The 18,454-nt window shown below is 40.5% G+C and overlaps 1 protein-coding gene across 1 annotated transcript in view; it reads right to left on the reverse strand.

The window, feature by feature from the left end:
• LOC109921178 (rho GTPase-activating protein 22-like) overlaps positions 1-16,556 on the reverse strand; it is a 286,087-nt gene extending 269,531 nt beyond the window's left edge. The window contains exon 1 of the mRNA XM_048616436.1: positions 16,365-16,556. Coding sequence (XP_048472393.1) covers positions 16,365-16,550 — 186 coding nt within the window. The 5' untranslated portion in view covers positions 16,551-16,556. The remainder of the gene's footprint in view (positions 1-16,364) is intronic.
• Between the last annotated feature and the right edge of the window lie 1,898 nt (positions 16,557-18,454).

Consider the following 18,454-nt stretch of genomic DNA (forward strand, 5'->3'; position numbering starts at 1 on the left):
TGATGCTGCTTGGCCTGCTGTGTTCATCCAGCTCTACACCTTGTTATCTCAAATTCTCCAGCATCTGCAGTTCCTACTATCTCTGAAACTGTTTTATTTTGGAACTCAGTTGCAATACCACAATCTAAGGAGGAATAGATAAATGCTTCAGGGATGTCCTCAAAAGTCCTTGAAGAGGTCAAAAGACCCCCACGCAGAGACACTTTGTTGGGAACATGGTATATCTTCCCTCAAACATCACCTACCCCATGCATGGCAGAATCTACATATCACACATTGTCCATCTCAGAACTCATTGAGCTGGAATGGAAGAAACCCCACCTTGATCCCAGGGACTATCTACAAAGAAGAAGCATACATGGAGACTGTCACTGAAAGGTCAACAACAGAGCCATGGATATAAGGGCCCAGGTTTGACAGCATCTTAGTCAACATGGTGCCAGAACCCTGCATGGAAAAGTCCTTCCCCCATAACCAACAGATATTATTGTAGGTGACAGAGGTTGGGAATAGGATATGATTCACATGAGAAAAACACAAACCCAGCAAGACCACTTAGACTCAGCATTGTGAGGTCCACTTCCTGCAGAGCCTAACTTACAATTCTTAAAAGTGGATGTGAATGTACTTAGGTTTGTGGAACGGTCAAGCTATTAGATTACTTAAAATTATTTTCATTTTGAAATCGAAGATTAAGAAACCTGCAAGGAAAAAAACTCAGTTGACAAAAATAAGGGCTTACAATTTCAATAGTTGTCGTTGATTTAAGCCTGAGGGTTATCATTATAATGTTGCTACTGTTTTGTCACTATAAATTCAGTTTAACTAACAGCTTCATGAGACTATGAAAGGATTAACTGTCTTAGTGGGGTCATGAATGCAAATTCTGCTTTTTAATAAGGGATTAATTATTCAACAGGATTTAAGTGCACTGGCTTTTATAAATGAGTGTTTTTGTTTATTTTTGTGAAATTTGTAATAGATACTTACTTCAACTTTATTTTATTGCATTGCAGTATGGCTTATGTTCTGTCAATGATGGATACTGGTTGAGTTGGCATGGCGTTTTAAGTGCAAATGGTGGTGACTGTGGGACAAAGGTTGGTATAATTAGCATCATGTTGGCATACAAGCCAAAAAAAGGGGAATGTCCATAGAGGGGCAAATCTTAGCATGCAGGGTATTAAGAGCCACAGGTGATGGGTAGAGAGTATTACTTAACATGGAAGTTATGAGAGGCCATAGTGACTGTGGGGGGAATAACGAGTTGAATTGGGCGCAGTGAATGGGCAGGGGGTGAAGGTTCAAGGCCCTGTTTTGAAAAAACTAGAACAAAAAAGATTTTAAACCCAGCAGCCCTTGTGACTGTTTCTGAACAGTTCCTGGGACTGCAGACCCAAATCCAATCCACACTCTTCTACACCCACCCTCCCACCAAAGCCAAAACAAACATCCAGCCAGGTCCAGTGTGCCAAGCGGGAATTTTCTCAATTCTTCCGCACCCACCTTGGAGTGAGAATCCAGGCCGAGCTCAGGGGTTCGCTGTGTCTGTGGTGTTGGTATGCTCATCACTGAATAAGAGAGCTATGAGCTCTATACCCAATACTTTATCTATAACCTGGGCAGACATTCCAGTGCAATACTGAGGGAGGACTACACGTACACTTGCGTAGTTGTAAAATAAAAAGACTGGGTTTGCACTGATCAATACCAATGTAGTACACTGAAAAACTAACACAATGCAGAAGGAGTACAACATGGTACAACATGGAACTCTACAGAATTATTTCAATGCAGCACAGAACTATTACACAACAGAATGAGTACAGTACAGAAATAGCACAGGATAGAACACTGTTCCTTTGTGCATTCCCAAGACAGGATTCTCATTTACAGAATCCCAACAGCATAGAAACAAGCTATTCAGCCCATTCAGTTCACATCAGCCCTCCACAAAGCAACCCACTCGGACCCACCTCATAACCCCACATCTCCCATGGCTAATCCATCTAGCCCACATATCCCTGGACACTTTGAGCAATTTAGCATGGCCAATCCACCTGCACATCTTTGGACCATGGGAGGAAACCCATGCAGACACGGGGAGGATGTGCAAGCTCCGCACAGACAGTCACCCGAGGCTTGAACCAAACCCAGGTCCCTGGCGTGGTGAGGCAGCAGTGCTAATTCCTATGCTGCCCTTAAAAGAATCAGCTTTGTTTTTGTTTTTGTTTTAAACCAACTTGTTGAAACGCATTATCACAGACTACTAGAGTAGGTGGGATTTGAACCCAGGCCTCCAAACCCAGAGGTAGGGTCACTACCACTGCACTACAAGACCCTCTAGCAGAGCTCACTTGCCAACCAATCACCACCCTGTTTCTTATGCAGTATAAATTGTTGTTCTTTGAAATTTGACTTTCTTGTGTCAGTCCTGATAAGGACATGATGAATAGGTTTTGTTTTCAATAATACCCGAGGGCTGCATTGTAGGGAGGTTGTTGTTCAAATGAGATGTGAAACCAAGGCCCTATCTCACTCAGCTCAACATAAGAAGATTGTATGGTATTATAATGAGGAAGAGCAGGGATACTCTCCCTGGGGAATTGAACAATACTTATCTCTCAGTATTAACACAGATCTGGTTGTGGCTATCCGTGGGTGTTAGTTATGTGTAAATTCATTGCTGTGGTTCCCAGTATGCAACAATGATTACACTTTACAAGTACTTCCCTTAGAATCTTTTGGGGCATCTTGAGTTCATGAAAGATATTAATTCAATTCTTTTTTTAATCTTAAATTCTTTGCATAGAGTGTGGAATAGGAGAATATGGATCTCAGTAATGTCTTGTTGAATGATGACTTGCTCACCTGGTGTAAGGTTGCCCCACATTCTCCAATGTACCTTTGCAAGAGTTGCTGAGCTTGGAATTCATAAAGGAATACCACAAAGTCCTTGCTTAAAAAAAACATCAAATACATTCACTTTGGCTCATTTCCTCATGGTTGTGCATACAGTCACATGGGATTGTACAGCCCAAAATATGCTGCAGTGAAAGTAATATAAACCTAGGGATCTGAGAGAGCTGGAAGGCCAACAGGGACCTCATACCATCTGAGTGATAGCATCACTAATGTACAAATAGATAAGCAAAAAATAACCAGAAGCTCCGCTAGTTCAACTACTGCATTCATGTATTTTGTATAACATATACCTGAATTTTCTATTCATTCAATCTATTAGAAACAATATATATTTATTGAGAGTGCCTTATATTTATAAGGAGGCAATGGCTTGGTGGTATTATCAATGGGCTGTTAATCCAGAGGCCTGGATAATATTCTGGGAATCTAGGTTCAAATCCTGCCATGGCAGATGGTGGAATGTGACCTATCTTGTTCAATGTCCTTTAGGGAAGGAAACTGCCATCCTTACCCAGTCTGGTTTACATGTGACTCCAGACCCACAACAATGTGTTTGACTCTTAACTGCCTTATGGGTAATAAATGCTAGCTTACCCAACAATGTCCACATCCATAAATGAATAAAAAGAATGATAGGAAACAAGATAAGATGATTTCTTAAAGAATCTTGCATTCAAGAAAATTTCTGCTTGTTAATATAAGAAAAAGCCTCAGATTACTTTACAGTTGAGTGCCAATCAATCTTTGCTTTGTGAAGCCATTCGTTCTGCAAATTACATTTGCTGCTTATTTTAGAATTACTCCTGTCCTGTTCCATCTATCACTGTGAGTGGGCTCTGTGGTGCCTTACTCAGTTTAAAACATCATTAGCCAAGCCGAGTCTGAGCTTGGACTGGTGAGGAAGGTTAATGCAGTCTGAATGACTGATGAGGAGGACGCATCAATCTATTTACATTTTGTAATCTTACTCCAACAGTGACGGCAATTGTCTGAATCAATATGACCCAGAGGGGCCAGGAGTTCACCTTCCTCTCTGCAGAATTTCATTTTATAGGCCTAGATCAAAAAGAAGATTAGAATCTAGTTGTTCATATCCATCGATAATAATTCACAAATGCAGTGAATCTGCTTATCGCTCATTTAATCACATTCTGTTCTATTCACTCATGGTTATTTTTAAGAAACGCTAACAATTGACATGATTTTTAAAATGCCACATTTCTCAATGTAATGTTTATCATTTGATAAGCATCTTTGAAATAATCTGCCAAGCAGAACTGTTAGTTCAAATTCAAACATATTTCAAGGCAGGCTGAGAGGGGTTAAAGTTCACCTTCCATCAACTTGAGCTCACCCCACCTCCATTGTAATATTCAGATTTTACCAAAAATGCTAGGGATCAAGCGGGTCTCTCAGCATCTGTGGAGAGAAAGTAAGCTAATGTTTTGAGGGGGAGAGAGCAAGAGAGCGAGGGTGAGAGCAAGAGAGAAACCTTCCATGAAACTCGAGAAAAATAACACTTTGCCAACTTCTGGCAAAGTTCTAATCCAATATCAGTTTGTGATTCTATCCAAAGCTTTCATGATCTTGAACACTTTAACCAAATCTGCCCCTACCTTTCTTTGCTGTAAGAACAACAACCCCAGCTTCTTAACAATGAAGCTGTCGCCCCAGGATCAATTTGAGTGAAGTGCAGATGCTAAAAAGAATGAGCATGTTCTGAACAAAGGGTCACCGGACCTGACACATCATCTCCACTTTCTCTCCACAGATGCTGCCAGGCATGCTGAGTTTCTCCAGCTATTTCTGTTTTTGTGTCAGAACTCCAGCATCTGCACTTCTTTGATTTATTCATTATAGGTGCATAACATTCCTTCATTTTAGCATTGCACTAAATAAGTAGATGGTCATCCAGTTGATATTTGAGAAGTATTAAGCTTAACATGTTCAAAGGAAAATACAAGCAGTTTCTCTCTCATAACTGTATGAATTTTCCTGCTGGTTGCCTGTAATAATTACAGATCATTAATTCCTGGAGACTCCTGGACTATTCAAGAGACTTGGAGGCTCTAGTTTAACCACAGCAGACTAATTTGACATTAATGCTTCTGAATCAACTCCAAAGAATCATAAAATCTTAGAATTTACAGTACAGAAGGAGGCCATTCAACCCATTGTGTCTGTACTAACTCCTGAAAGAGCTACCCAGTTAGTCCCATTCTCCAGACCCATCTCTGTTGCCCTCTATGGAAACCAACGAGTATTTCTTTAACAATGTTGTTTAAAGCACAAAAGTAAAACAAAGAACTGTGGTTGCTGGAAATCTGAAACAAAAACAGAAATTGCTGGAGAAAGTCTGGCAGGTCTGGCAGCATCCGTGGGAAGAAAGCAGAATTAACGTTTCAAGTTCAGTGACTCTTCATCAGAAATCAGGCACTTAAGCACTTTTTGCAAATGCTACGATGACGGTTTCAGCCATCAGTTGCTTACAACCTGAGTACTGAACTGTGCTGTGTGGAAGTAATATCACATTGCACTGAGTTACATTAGCAAGATAAATAAGGACATTATTTTTGTTGCTTCAGTGACGCTGATGATGTGCACACAGCGCAGAAGTAGTGAGTATAAAGGAATCCAGGGTTACACAGTCTCTACAATGCCTTTCCACTCGGCTCAGTCGCTTTCCCATCATGTACAAAGGTGTTTCCCCACTGCGTTTGGAAGCTAGCCTGGTGAGAGTGAGGAGAGATTGGGATGATGATGACCAATAAATTCCTACCTGGTCAGAGATAGCTTGGATTGTATAGGCAAACTTGGATCTCCCAGTCCAGCAGGGTACAGGTTGTGGTTTAAATACAACTAGAGATGGAGGCATGGGGAAATTCACAATGTTTATATTATTAAAATAATAATAGGAAGCCATGAGCAATTTCTACTTTTTAATCTAACTGTGGGCTCAGGTGACGGTTATAATATGAGCGTTCTTTTTATAATATGATTATATTTGAAGCAGAGCTCAGGATACTGTATTCTGAGCCATCCTGGGTATCCATTATTCCCAACAGTTATTTAGTTGCAAATTCCAACCACTTCAACCTTTCAACAATTACCTTGTAAACCATCTGCCAGGAGCATACACTGGAGGTTGTATACACAACTTAAAGAGCTCACCAATCTGACATAATCCTGCTTCACAAAATCACATGTTGCTTTCCCTAAGACAACAAGGCATTTAAGAGGACACTGGATGATTATTTGGATAGAAATGGTGTGCAGGGATTTGCAAAAAAGACAGGAGATTGGTACTAGGGGATAGAACTAATACAGACACAATGGGCTGATTGGCCTCATTCCATGCCATAACAATTCTGTGACTCACTGCCATTGCCCAAGTTTCACTGATGGATGTAATTCAAAGATTGGAGTATTTTATTTGGATTCTGTATCTCAGATCAAAATATTTTATTGGAAAGTGAAGTGGGATCATTCAAAATTTAAAGACATGCATGAAATATACCTTAAAGACATAAATTCCAACACAGAAACCCTAAAAAAGCTGAATATGCAGTTTCAGAAAACGTTCTACATTCAAATAGTTATAGAGTCAGAGATTACAGCATGGAAACAGACCCTTCAGTCCAATTCGTCCATGCTGACCAGATATCCTAAATTTATCTAATCCCATTTACCAGCTTTTGACCTGTATCCCTCTAAATCCTTCCTATCCATATACCTATCCAGATGCCTTTATAATTGTACCAGTCTCCATCACGTCTTCTGGCAACTCATTCCATACACTCACCATCCTCTGTGTGAAAAAGTCGCCCCTTAGGTCCCTTTTAAATCTTTCCTCTCTCACCTTAAACCTATGCCCTCTAGTTAGGGACTCCCCTATCACCAGAGGAAAAGACCTTGGTTATTCACCCCATCCATGCCCCTCATGATTTTATAAACCTCTATAAGATCACCCGTCATGCTCCAAGGAAACTAGGTGCAGCCAATTCAGCTTCTCCTTATAGCTCAAACCCTCCAACCTTGGCAACATCCTTGTAAATCGTTTCTGCACCCTTTCAAGTTTAACACCTTTCCAAAGCAGGGGCCTGAAACTGGCTATTCAGAAGCCAGCACCATCTAAAGGAATAACACTGAATAAAGACCTCTACAAGACTGGAAATGTTAAAACTATTCCGTGAAATCAAACTGAATGTTTACTCTCATTGTCCTGAGCTTTTATTCAGTTTGTTTGCCTCATATTTAAAGCAGACATAGACAGATGTTTGAAAAGCAAGGAGCTGGGAAGCTTATTTGGGGAGGGTGGAGGGAGGAGTAAGGGATGTGGAGTAATCAGATTGACCATGATCTTATTAAATAGTACAGCAGGCTTGAGGGGCTGAGAGGCTACTTCTGTTCCTAATGTCCATGTTCATGTGTTCACCTAATTGAGGTGGGAAGTCTATTTAGTGCGAAGCATCAGACACAAGGCAGTGGAGTGATAATCAAAAGCAAACAACCATTTACTTTATATGGTAAAACCTTTGTTCCTGATGTTGCTGAGCCAAATCCCCTTGAACTGCCACCAAAAAGGAAATAATATGAATAGAAGGGTCATGAGAAAGACTGTATCACATTCTGCGTAGTAGTTACCAATTATATTAATCTTTTGCAGCAATAAATGAATGCTTCTTCAATATCTTACAATAACCAAGAAGCCAATTTTAAACATTTGAGTATCATTGAGGAAATGCAAGCGGCGCTGACGCGGTGAAACAGCTTTTGTGATGCTTAAATTTCTTTGCACAATGTGAATCAGGAACTAATGAAAATAAATATACACGCAAAACATTTTGACTGTCGCAGGAAACAGTGTACAGTCTGTGATCCCATATTGCGCAGACCAACTCTAATAAAGGAAGCTTATTTTTCTCCAATTAGAAATAAGAGAGCTTGCAGGAGGCAGACTGTTAATTTACGAGCAACATTTTTGAGACCATGCATGAAACCCAAAAAAAATCTTTTCCTTTCCCAACACTTTCTACATTGCTTTGCATATTCATCAGTCATCACTATCATTTCACATCAGGAGACTTAAAATAGCTTCTTCATTTGACAATGTCAAGTCAATAATACAAAGCTTGATTAGAAATCTTGTGGCAGAGGCATCTATTCACATTGCTTTTGTTACGTTCTGGCAGTATGCAATGCTAACAGTTGAGTAAGGTGTTCAGAATGGAGAATTTATACAAATAGGACTGGGGAAGAAGTCAGCTCCACATTACATTTTGGTGTAACTTCATAGATAGTAAAATTAATGAGTGAACTTGAGCAGTAATCTTTGGAGTTTCATCTGTTGTCTGTCCTGCACATTCAAGAGGCTTCAGTTCGGGAACCATTGTGTCTTAATTACATATATTGAAAAAAAGTGAATTAATTAAGCACATTCTGATGTCTAATGGGAACATTTCAGTGCTATTGGTGCAATGAAAATCTGAGAGTCAGATTTATCTTTGCTAGAAGTAAGTTGGTACTATATACACACATACCTCAATTAGCACTCTTTCCCGTGTTTAACAAGTCTTTAATCAGTGCTTCTACGTTTGAAGGTTCATGAGCAACTGTATCTATACAATGCCTCTGTGAGACTCGATTGCACTTAACATGGGCAAATCAGCTTAATTAATGCTGCATTTCTCATTACTGTTGCATACAATTGAGCAGGCTTCAAAGGTGGGAAGGGCAATCCTTCATACTAACCTCAGCTGGTGTGGGAATTGAACCCATGCTGTTATCATTGCCAACCAGCAGTCCAGCCAACAGAGCTAACTGACTCACAGGAGTTGGTTTCCCTGCATAATCCATAGTATAATTAAAATCAAGCTCCAACGAACAACATCGAAGTTGTTACTGGATCAAATGCCCATAGAGAGTGCCATTCAAATTGTCGATGGGGAAGTATCTTCAGAGATCCACATTAAAAGCTGCTCTTCAAACTTGTAGTAAGGTATGTCCATGCTGACTATGGAACAAAATCCACACGTCTGTTCGTGAACCTTTATTAAGTGTTTACACGATATACAGGATATGGTAGGAGAGAACATCGCTAGAATCCTATCTTCCCTGTTTCATGGGATTGTGTTTCATGTGATTGGACATCCTCATGGTATAGGTCCCTGTACTCAGGCCCAGTCACTGTTATTACAGCAAATGTATTAGTAGCCTTCATTACAGCAAACTGAAGATTTAAGAAAAGTTCAAATGCTAATTTTGTGTGAAGGATTAAAAATAATGAGCAGTGGGAGTGAAATTAGGGTGGTAGTGGTTTTGGGGTGGGGTTGCAGTGGAAGGGGGAAGGGGGACACTGGATTATCAAATGCACTGCCTAAAGAAGCATTACGAGGATTCAATATTAAATCAACGTTAATTCCTTGGGATCAGAATTTCACTTCCAACTGGTCAGTTTTGTAGTTGGTATTAAATCAGAAAGGAGAGCATTCAATCTAAAGAAGGTATCTAGGGATCTGCTTTGCATTTGCAAACAAGAAAAATCTGTGCCAGTGGAAATTCAATACGATCAACTAAACTAGAGATGGGCTGAAAATCGCTGAATATGAGGTGGAAAAGGATCCAAGATTAATAGTTAATTTGATACCTAAAATGTCAAGTCTCAGTGGAACACAGTAAATGGAATGATTGCTAAAGTCAAAGTAGAAGTTGGAAGATGTTAAACCTTGAGTACTATGTTCTCTTTTGGTCAGGTAGGTGTGTTTCGAAATGATGGAGTTGGCACAGAGACGAACGACATATCACAGTATATAACTGATTTGCAAGGGTAAAAGGACTATTTAGCATCAAAATGAGGTGGTTGATAGGACTTTTACTTTAGAAGCATAGAAGGTGCTACTAAAGTAAGTCCAAACAACTACTTGGGAATGCCAGAATAGAAGAACAAGAAAGTCCAAGTTAAAGATGGTGGAGGAAAATGTGGGGCAGAAGACTGGAGGAACTTCGAACCATTAAATGGTCTGCCATCTAGGTGATGATGGTGAGAACTTAAAGGCAGTTAGACAATCTGATGCAGACAAGTGATATTTCTTCATCTTATATCTAAACAGATGAATTAAAATGAGCCACACTTGCATTGATCCACTCTGACACATATATAAAAAAAGTAGTGAATTAACAACATGGTCCCATGTCATGGTTAGTGTCTAAATGCCAACTTTGATTCTGTTCAATTGTTAAATGTCTCCAGTCTTCCAGTCTCTCAGAAAGTGAAGTGCAATATTTATAGCGGATTGAGTCAATGGTAGGTGCCAGACTCAGACTCTACTTTTCTTTGGATTAAGTCCTCTCAGCTTGAACATTAATGGGACAGCAATTCACCTGAAACATTCCACAAAAAATGGACAGTACAAAGAAAAACAGCCTTGATCTGCAATAAATCCTGCAGGATTTCTTTTTTATTTGGACATTGAATGAGGACAAGATTGAGTTTGGTTCTGGTAATTGCAATATTAAACATTGGATGGCTGTGGCCCAGAAAGAATCTTGCCAATCGTTCACATGGATAAGGAGCTGGGAGGTCACCTACCCACAGCATGAATCATTGCCTTCAAAAAGAGGGCCAGCATGAAAAACAGAAAGATAATGTTTTACAGTTTTTATGGCAATTAGAATTTAATGCTGCTTTGGGAAAGTTATTACGTTCAGTTGGCATTTTGCTGTGATATCTGAGCTCCAGCTGTATATCTGCACTCTCCGCTGTCCGTTCTCCAGATGGGATGGACTGACATCCCAGTCCAACAGACGTATTTGAATCGTTATTAGTGTCAGGGGGTTCAGACTGAGCACTTCTCGCAGCCTGATGTGGAGCAGTCTTCACATCTGGCACTCCCATCAGGTGGTATTTACTAGAACAAAGGTCACAGCACAAAACTCAAAACAACTGCGTTTTCAAATTCCTCCTGCCTAAAATGTCTTCTGAATTCATTTCTCCCACCCATGTCCAGCTCAATCCCTGTACCACTGGACCAGTACTTCTTCATGACTCTTTCACAAAGTATCAGGGATGGATCCTTCAGTCATTATCATGTAATTTTGATGTTTTGATGCACTCATTGTGGAATTGGAGAAATTGCATACTCCCAACCCATGACTTTCCACCTCAATGCGAGTGACAGTGAGGTCCAAAGCTGAAAATGTACTCATCTATCCCTGTTTTTTTTTGGATTTCTTCTAAACTGTAACCTTCACATCCTCATTACTTTCCTAAAAACATCATTGTATTAACGCTGATTCAAGCTTCTGTTTCTATTCCCCTCCCCATTCCTCCTTAGCCCATGTGATTTGGTTTGGTTTGATTTGTTACTGTCACACGCAGTGAGGTACAGTGAAAAAGTGTCATCCTTTGTGCTTTACAGGCAGATCTTACTATACAAGTGCATGAGGGTAACAGTACAGAGTGCAGGATACACTGTTACACCTGCTGAGAAGGTGCAGAGAGAGGTCAATATTAACATTAGAGAGGTCCATTCAAATGTCTGATAGCAGTGGGGAAGAATCTGTTTGTAGGTGTATAGAAACTTTCATATTTTCTGCCTGATGGAAGAGGATGGAAGAGAGTATAATGGGGTGGGAGTGGTCTTTGAATATGTTAGTTGCTTTCTGATGCAACGGGTAACATAGATGAAATCAATGGATGGAAGGCCTGTTGGATTGATGGACTGGTCTGCATTGACAACTCTCTGTAATTTCTGGTTGTTGACTTGCCCGCCGAGCTGATAAGTTTGTTTGCAGATGTTTCGTCCCCCTGCTAGGTAACATCATCAGTGCACCTCCAGTGAAGCGTCGTTATTCTGTCCCGCTTGTTACTTATGAGTGTTGGTTTGTTGGGGTGGGTGGCATTACTTCCAGATTTGTTTCTTAGTGGTTGGTATATGGGGTCCAGAAACAAATCTGGAAGTGATGCCACCCACCCCAACAAACCGAGGCACTTAAATAACAAGTGAGACAGAGCAACGACTCTTCACCGGAGGTCACTGATGACGTTACCTAGCAGGGGGATGAAACGTCAGTGAACAAACTTACCAGCTCGGCGAGCAAGTCAACAACTGCACCAACAACCTGAGCTACAAATCTTCTCGAAAAAATCTCTAATTTCTTGCGGTCTTGGGAGGAGCAGCTGCAATACCAAGCTGTGATTGGTGGAGTAGCAGATAGTGAAGGGGACTGTCGGAGAATGCAGCAGAATATAGATAGATTGGAGAGTTGGGCGGTGAAATGGCAGATGGAGTTCAATCCAGGCAAATGCGAGGTGACGCATTTCGGAAGATCCAATTCAAGAGCGAACTATATGGTAAATGGAAAAGCCCTGGGGAAAATTGATGCACATAGAGATCTGGGTGTTCAGGTCCATTGTACCCTGAAGGTGGCAACGCAGGTCGATAGAGTGGTCAAGAAGGCATACGGCATGCTTTCATTCATCGGACGGGGTATTGAGTACAAGAGTCAGCAGGTCATGTTACAGTTGCATAAGACTTTGGTTCGACCACATTTGGAATACTGCGTACAGTTCTGGTCGCCACATTACCAAAAGGATGTAGATTCTTTGGAGAGGGTGCAGAGGAGGTTCACCAGGATTTGCCTGGTACGGAGGGCGCTAGCTATGAAGAGAGGTTGAGTAGATTAGGATTATTTCCATTAGAAAGACGGAGGTTGAGGGGGGACCTGATTGAGGTCTACAAAATCATGAGAGGTATAGACAGGGTGGATAGCAAGAAGCTTTTTCCCAGAGTGGGGGACTCAGTTACTAGGGGTCACGATTTCAAGGTGAGAGGGGAAAAGTTTAAGGGAGATATGCGTGAAAGTTCTTTAAACAGAGGGTGGTGGGTGCCTGGAACTCGTTGCCAGCAGAGGTGGTAGAGGCGGGCACAATAGCGTCATTTAAGATGTATCTAGACAGATATATGAATGGGCAGGGAGCAGAGGGATACAGATCCTTGGAAAATAGGCAACAGGTTTAGATAGAGGATCAGGATCGGCACAGGCTTGGAGGGCCGAAGGGTCTGTTCCTGTGCTGTAATTTTCTTTGTTCTTTGTTCTTTGTTCTTTGATGCATCTGAATAGGATGCTTTCTATGGTACATCTATAAAAATTTGTATCGGTCATTGTGTACATGCCGAAATTCCTTTATGGGCACCTTTTTCTTGAAATGGCTGATAGTTTTCCATGGAATTAGCCTGTTGGTTATTTTTTGGGCATCAGTCACACACAACAACCAGAAAAGCGAAAGCACCACCACAGCCATTGAAATGGCTTTCATTTGATTAGAAGAAAACAGAACAGGAATAGGCTACTCAGCCCATTGAAAGCATATGATTTTCAGTTAGATCATGACTGATCTTCTACCTCTTAATGTCATTAGTTGCTAAAAATGCGCTGAACATGATGAATGATAGTTTCCACAGCCCTCTAGGAGGAGATTATGTCCCCTCGTTTTAGAGTCACCAACTTGAGGAAACATGCGGCGACACTAAGAATTTTGTAAATTTCTGTAAAATTGTCACTCATTCTTCATACATTTTGATGAATGCAGACGCAGTTTCCTCAAATTCTCCTCATAAAAACAACCCTACCCTCCCAGGCACTAATCTTGTGAACGTCCATCACATTCCCTCCATACCAAGTATATCACTCCTTAGATAAGGAGACCAAAACTGTACACAACACACCAGATGTGGTATCAAAGATCTATGCATTGGAGAAAGGCATCTTCACTCCCGTCTTCAAATCCCCTCAAAATGAAAGTGACTCATGAACACACGTATTTCCCAATCTCTCACTTTTTAAGAAATAGTCTTTGTTGTATTCCTAAAGAAAGTAACTTGTATCTACCGCATTCTAGCCCATTCACTTAACTGTCCAAATCTGCCTGAAGTCTCCTTGCACCCTCCTTGCAACTTATATTCCCACCAATTTGGTGTCATCAACAAATTGGAAAATATTGCAAAGGTCCCCACATCTAAATTGTTTATGTGTATATTGAACAGTTATGTTTAACAGTACACCTTTAGTAATAGCCTGCCAACTTGAGCATGATTCATTTATTCCTAAACTCTACTTTCTGTCTACTAACTAATTTTCGATACCTGCTAGTACACGTTCCTCAATCCCATACACTATAATTTTATTTACTAGTCTCCAGATAACTAACCACAAATTAAAGCTTTGGACAAACCAATGAGTAATTCTGGACACTGCAGTGAGACATTTCTCAATGCTGCCCTTGCAAGTATATTTTGTAAGGCTTATGAAGGTCAGCTTGTTTGGTGGTCAGAATCATCCTATGTAGGAAGAATCAACAGAAATGCCTGACTGTAGATAGCATCGAGTGTAACAGTTTGAATTTCTATTCTATTGTGAAATTGGCAAAAGGCTGACTCTGTTCCAAAGTACATCAGTTGCCTGTTTTTTACATCTGTTAATTGTCAAGTTGATCAATACCACTGTTAATATCTCAGTTAGTCTACAAAATTATAACCATTGAAGTGGAGATGGCATTAACTGGAATTATTGGTTCCTTGCTGGATGCCATTGCAGACCACGTCTAGTGGTATAACTTCACAATTATAAGCCGGATTTGATGAGGTTTTTGGTGGGGGTGGGGGGGTGTACAAAAACAAAGTAGCAATCCTGTCCTAGTTCCACTGACACACCATGCAGGTGTTTAATATTTGAAGGGCATTAGTTGTCTTGAAACAAGACTTTGATCCCCATTTGGTTTCCACCTTTGCGAGGTGCCAGCCAATTAAATGGCTGACAGTTCCTCAATCCCAGCACCTTCACGGAGAGTGGTATCCACTGCTGGGAATGTGTCCTGGTCCCAATGCCGCAGAGCTGGAGTGAGAGGTAAGGAGGAGTTGGCTCGGCATGGGTGTGTAATCACTGGCACCACTGCTATTCCGAACGTTGTGCTAATTAAATGGGATTAAGAGCAGCTGATACCAAATGGCAAACATTGGCATACATCTATATAAGAAGCAGTTGGTATCCCTGACTATCTGTCTCACTTCTGAGGTTATGTCCTTACCTGGGCCTTCTGAAGTTGGTGAGTACCATAGTTACTTTAGCATAATATTTCTATCCAAAACAGTTTAATTGAATTTTAATTTTGCTTTGAGGCATATGTCATAAGATGATTATTTGAACAGAAGCTAGTGGCATGGTTATGGTGAAATGAGAATGGTCCTAAATCATAAGGCAACTTTTGGAGAATCAGTGCAGACACGATGGGCCAAATAGCCTCCTTAAGGATCATAGCAGCTTGGTGAAGTCAACTGTATTATGCAGAGATGGTAAACTGGACTTATATATGGTATTCGTTCATTCGTTATTTATGCTACAAATAACATTCTCAAAAATCCTAGATTTGTCAAACACAACATCCCCTTCATGGACCCCAATTAACCCTTTGCAATTTTACCATGCCTTTCTAAATTTTAAAGCTAGATTAGAAGTTAATTCACTAAAAATAAATAAAAAGACTAACCTTGAAGGAGAATTTAATCCTTAAAAAAAATCATATTCACCAGCTCACAGTGCAGACCAAAACAGCTGATTCAAGTTTTTGCAAACCTTTTTAATTTAGCTATGTAATTAACAAGCTGCAGCTGCTAGCTTTTCATGCATCTGTTTTAAGACTGGAACAACTTCTGTCAAATTGTCATTTTTAGTCAATTGCAAAATTGAAGGTCAAAACCAGACTTTAGATTGAAATTAACCCTCGAAACTCTTACTGTTATACACCAGCTCTCAGCGCAGATCAAAACAACACTGAAGTAGGTTTCCTTTAACACTCACTGAAAAATAACTGATTCCATCCTCTGTAACCAGTTTAATCAGGTAGACAGCTGTGCAAGTTATTTAGAAACAAAGAAAATGTGAACAGAGGAAAAACTTTCTCACAGCAAGTAGTTAGGGTTGGGAATGAAGTGAATGAGAGGCACGTTCAGCTGAGGCATTCAGAGAGCTTGAGATGATTATTTGAATGGAATCTAGCTGCACCGTTGCAAAGAAATGGGAACTGAAAGAACTGCAGATGCTGTAAATCAGAAACAAAAAACAGAACTTGGTGGAACAGCTCATCAGGTCTGGCAGCATCTGTGGAGAGAAATTAGAGTTAACGTTTCAGGTCAAGTGACCCTTCCTTAGAAGGGAGAAATGAGAATTGCCCTAAGTCATGAGGCAAATGTTGGAGAGTCGGTGCTAACATGATGGGCCAAATAGCCTCCTTGAGGACCACAGCAATTCTGTAAAGTCAGCTGTATTATGCAGAGATGATAAACTGCGTTTAATTTCAGCGTATCTCTTACAAGGTCAAAGCAAACATGTTGTTTTAAGGCAGTCAGGAAGTTTCATGAAAATATGACACCTTTATGCATTACCTGAGGTTTATTCTCTTCCTCATCTTTGTAATAGTAGAGCTGTTCTCCCCTGAGGACAAACCATCGCTGCTGCCAGTTCTTCATGATGCTTCTCTGTTTCTTTAACCATCCTGATTTTAATGCTTTATCCTGTAGACTGGGCGAGGATGGCCTGCTGGAAACTCGACTGTGCTCTCCCATCACCATGCTTTTAGAGCGAGCTGGCAACACAACAAAAAAAATTACCATTGTAAAGCCCAATGTAAGGATTGAACAGAATTTATCAATACCAAAACTTATATTGAGACATAGCCAAGTGCCAAAAAAAAATCCGACATGGTATGTTTTCAATATTTGGCCCACAGTTAGATCATTAGAGGCGGGAAGACTGGGACTTAATTAAATGGGATTAAGAGCAGCTGATACCAATTGGCAAATATTGTCATACATCTGTGTAAGAAGCAGTTGGTATCGCTGACTACCTGTCTCACCTCTGATGTTATGTCCTTACCTGGGCCCTCTGAGGTTGGTGGGTACCATTGTTACTGTAGCGTAAGGTTGAAGAGTGATTTTATAGAAGTTTATAAAATCATGAGGGGTATGGATAAGGTGAATGGCAGGTGTCTTTTCTCTAGGGTGGGGGATTTCAAGACTAAGGGGCAAATGTTTAGGGTGAGAGGAGATAGGTTTAAAAAGCACATGAGAGGCAGATGTTTTACATGGTAAATGGTTCGCATGTGGAATGAAATTCCAGAGGAAGTGGTGGATGTGGGTACAATTACAATGTTTAAAAGATACTTGAATAAGTATGTGAACAGGAAAGGTTTGGAGGGATATGGGCCAAGCGCAGGCAGGTGGGCCTAGTTTAGGATTATCGTTGGCATGGACTAGTTGGATTGAAAGGCCTGTTTCTGTGCTGCATGACTCTATGACATTGTTGTTAAAGTCTCAAAAAATATCTATCATGAATGACTATAACATGAATGTAAAAGCATCAGGGAATGTGAACTTGAATTTTTTTTTAATTGAGGAAAAATCCATTTATCAAATACTGTATATCTCAATTGCCGTCATGTTATGAATGCTTGAGAATTTAATCAGTCCTCCAATTTTGAGCTTCTTGGAAAAACATTGCATAATTGACCTTATACTCTAGCCACATGCAGTTTGACAATAAACTAGCTTATTAATTAATGCAGATGTGCTCAATCTCTTGGACTTCCAGAGTCACACAAGAGCTGTTCTTATAAATAAGACCATAAGGAACAGGAACAGGCCATTTGGCCCCTTAATCCATTCAATAGGATCATGGCTGATCAGGTATTCCTCACGTTCCCTTTCCTGCTCTTTTCCCATAATCCTTGAATCCCCTTGTGATGAAGAATCTATTTACCTCAGCCTTAAATACACTCAAAGACTTTGCCCCAACAGTTCTCCGTGGCAAGAAGTTCCAAAGACTCACAACCCTTTGAAAGAAAAAATTGGCTTCTTCAATTGGTATCCTTAAGTCTGAGACTATGCCTTGTGGTCCAAAACTCTCCCATGAAGGGAAACATCCTCTCAACATTTACCCTGTCATGCCCCTTAAGAATCCTATATATTTCATTGGGCTGACCTCCCATTTTCCTAAATTCCAATGAGTAAATTCTCAAGCGTTTGTTCAGAAGGCAATCCCTCAAAACCAGGGATCATCCTAGTGAACCTTCTGTGAACTGCCTTCAATGAAATATGTCTCCTTAAATAACTGACCAAAACTGCTCACAGCACTGCAGATGTGATCTCGCCAGCACCTTTTTACAGTTGCAGTAAGCATTCCCTACTCTTTTTCTGAAGAAGGGACTAGACCCGAAATGTAGCTTTCCTGCTCCTCTGATGCTGCTTGGCCTGCTGTGTTTATCCAGTTCTACACCTTGTTATCTCTTATATTGCTATCCCTTTGAAATAAGGACGAGCATTCCATTAGCCTTCCTGATTACGTGCTGTTCGTGTGTGCTAGCTTTCTGTGTTTCTTGCTCGAGTGACCCCCAAGTCCCTTTGTGTTGCAACTTTCTGCAATTTTTCTCCAATTAAATAATTTTCAGTTCTTTTGTTCTCCTTTCCAAATATAACAC

This window comes from Rhincodon typus, chromosome 34 (assembly GCF_021869965.1).
Source record: "Rhincodon typus isolate 14 chromosome 34, sRhiTyp1.1, whole genome shotgun sequence".
NCBI classification, from domain to species: Eukaryota; Metazoa; Chordata; class Chondrichthyes; order Orectolobiformes; family Rhincodontidae; genus Rhincodon; species Rhincodon typus.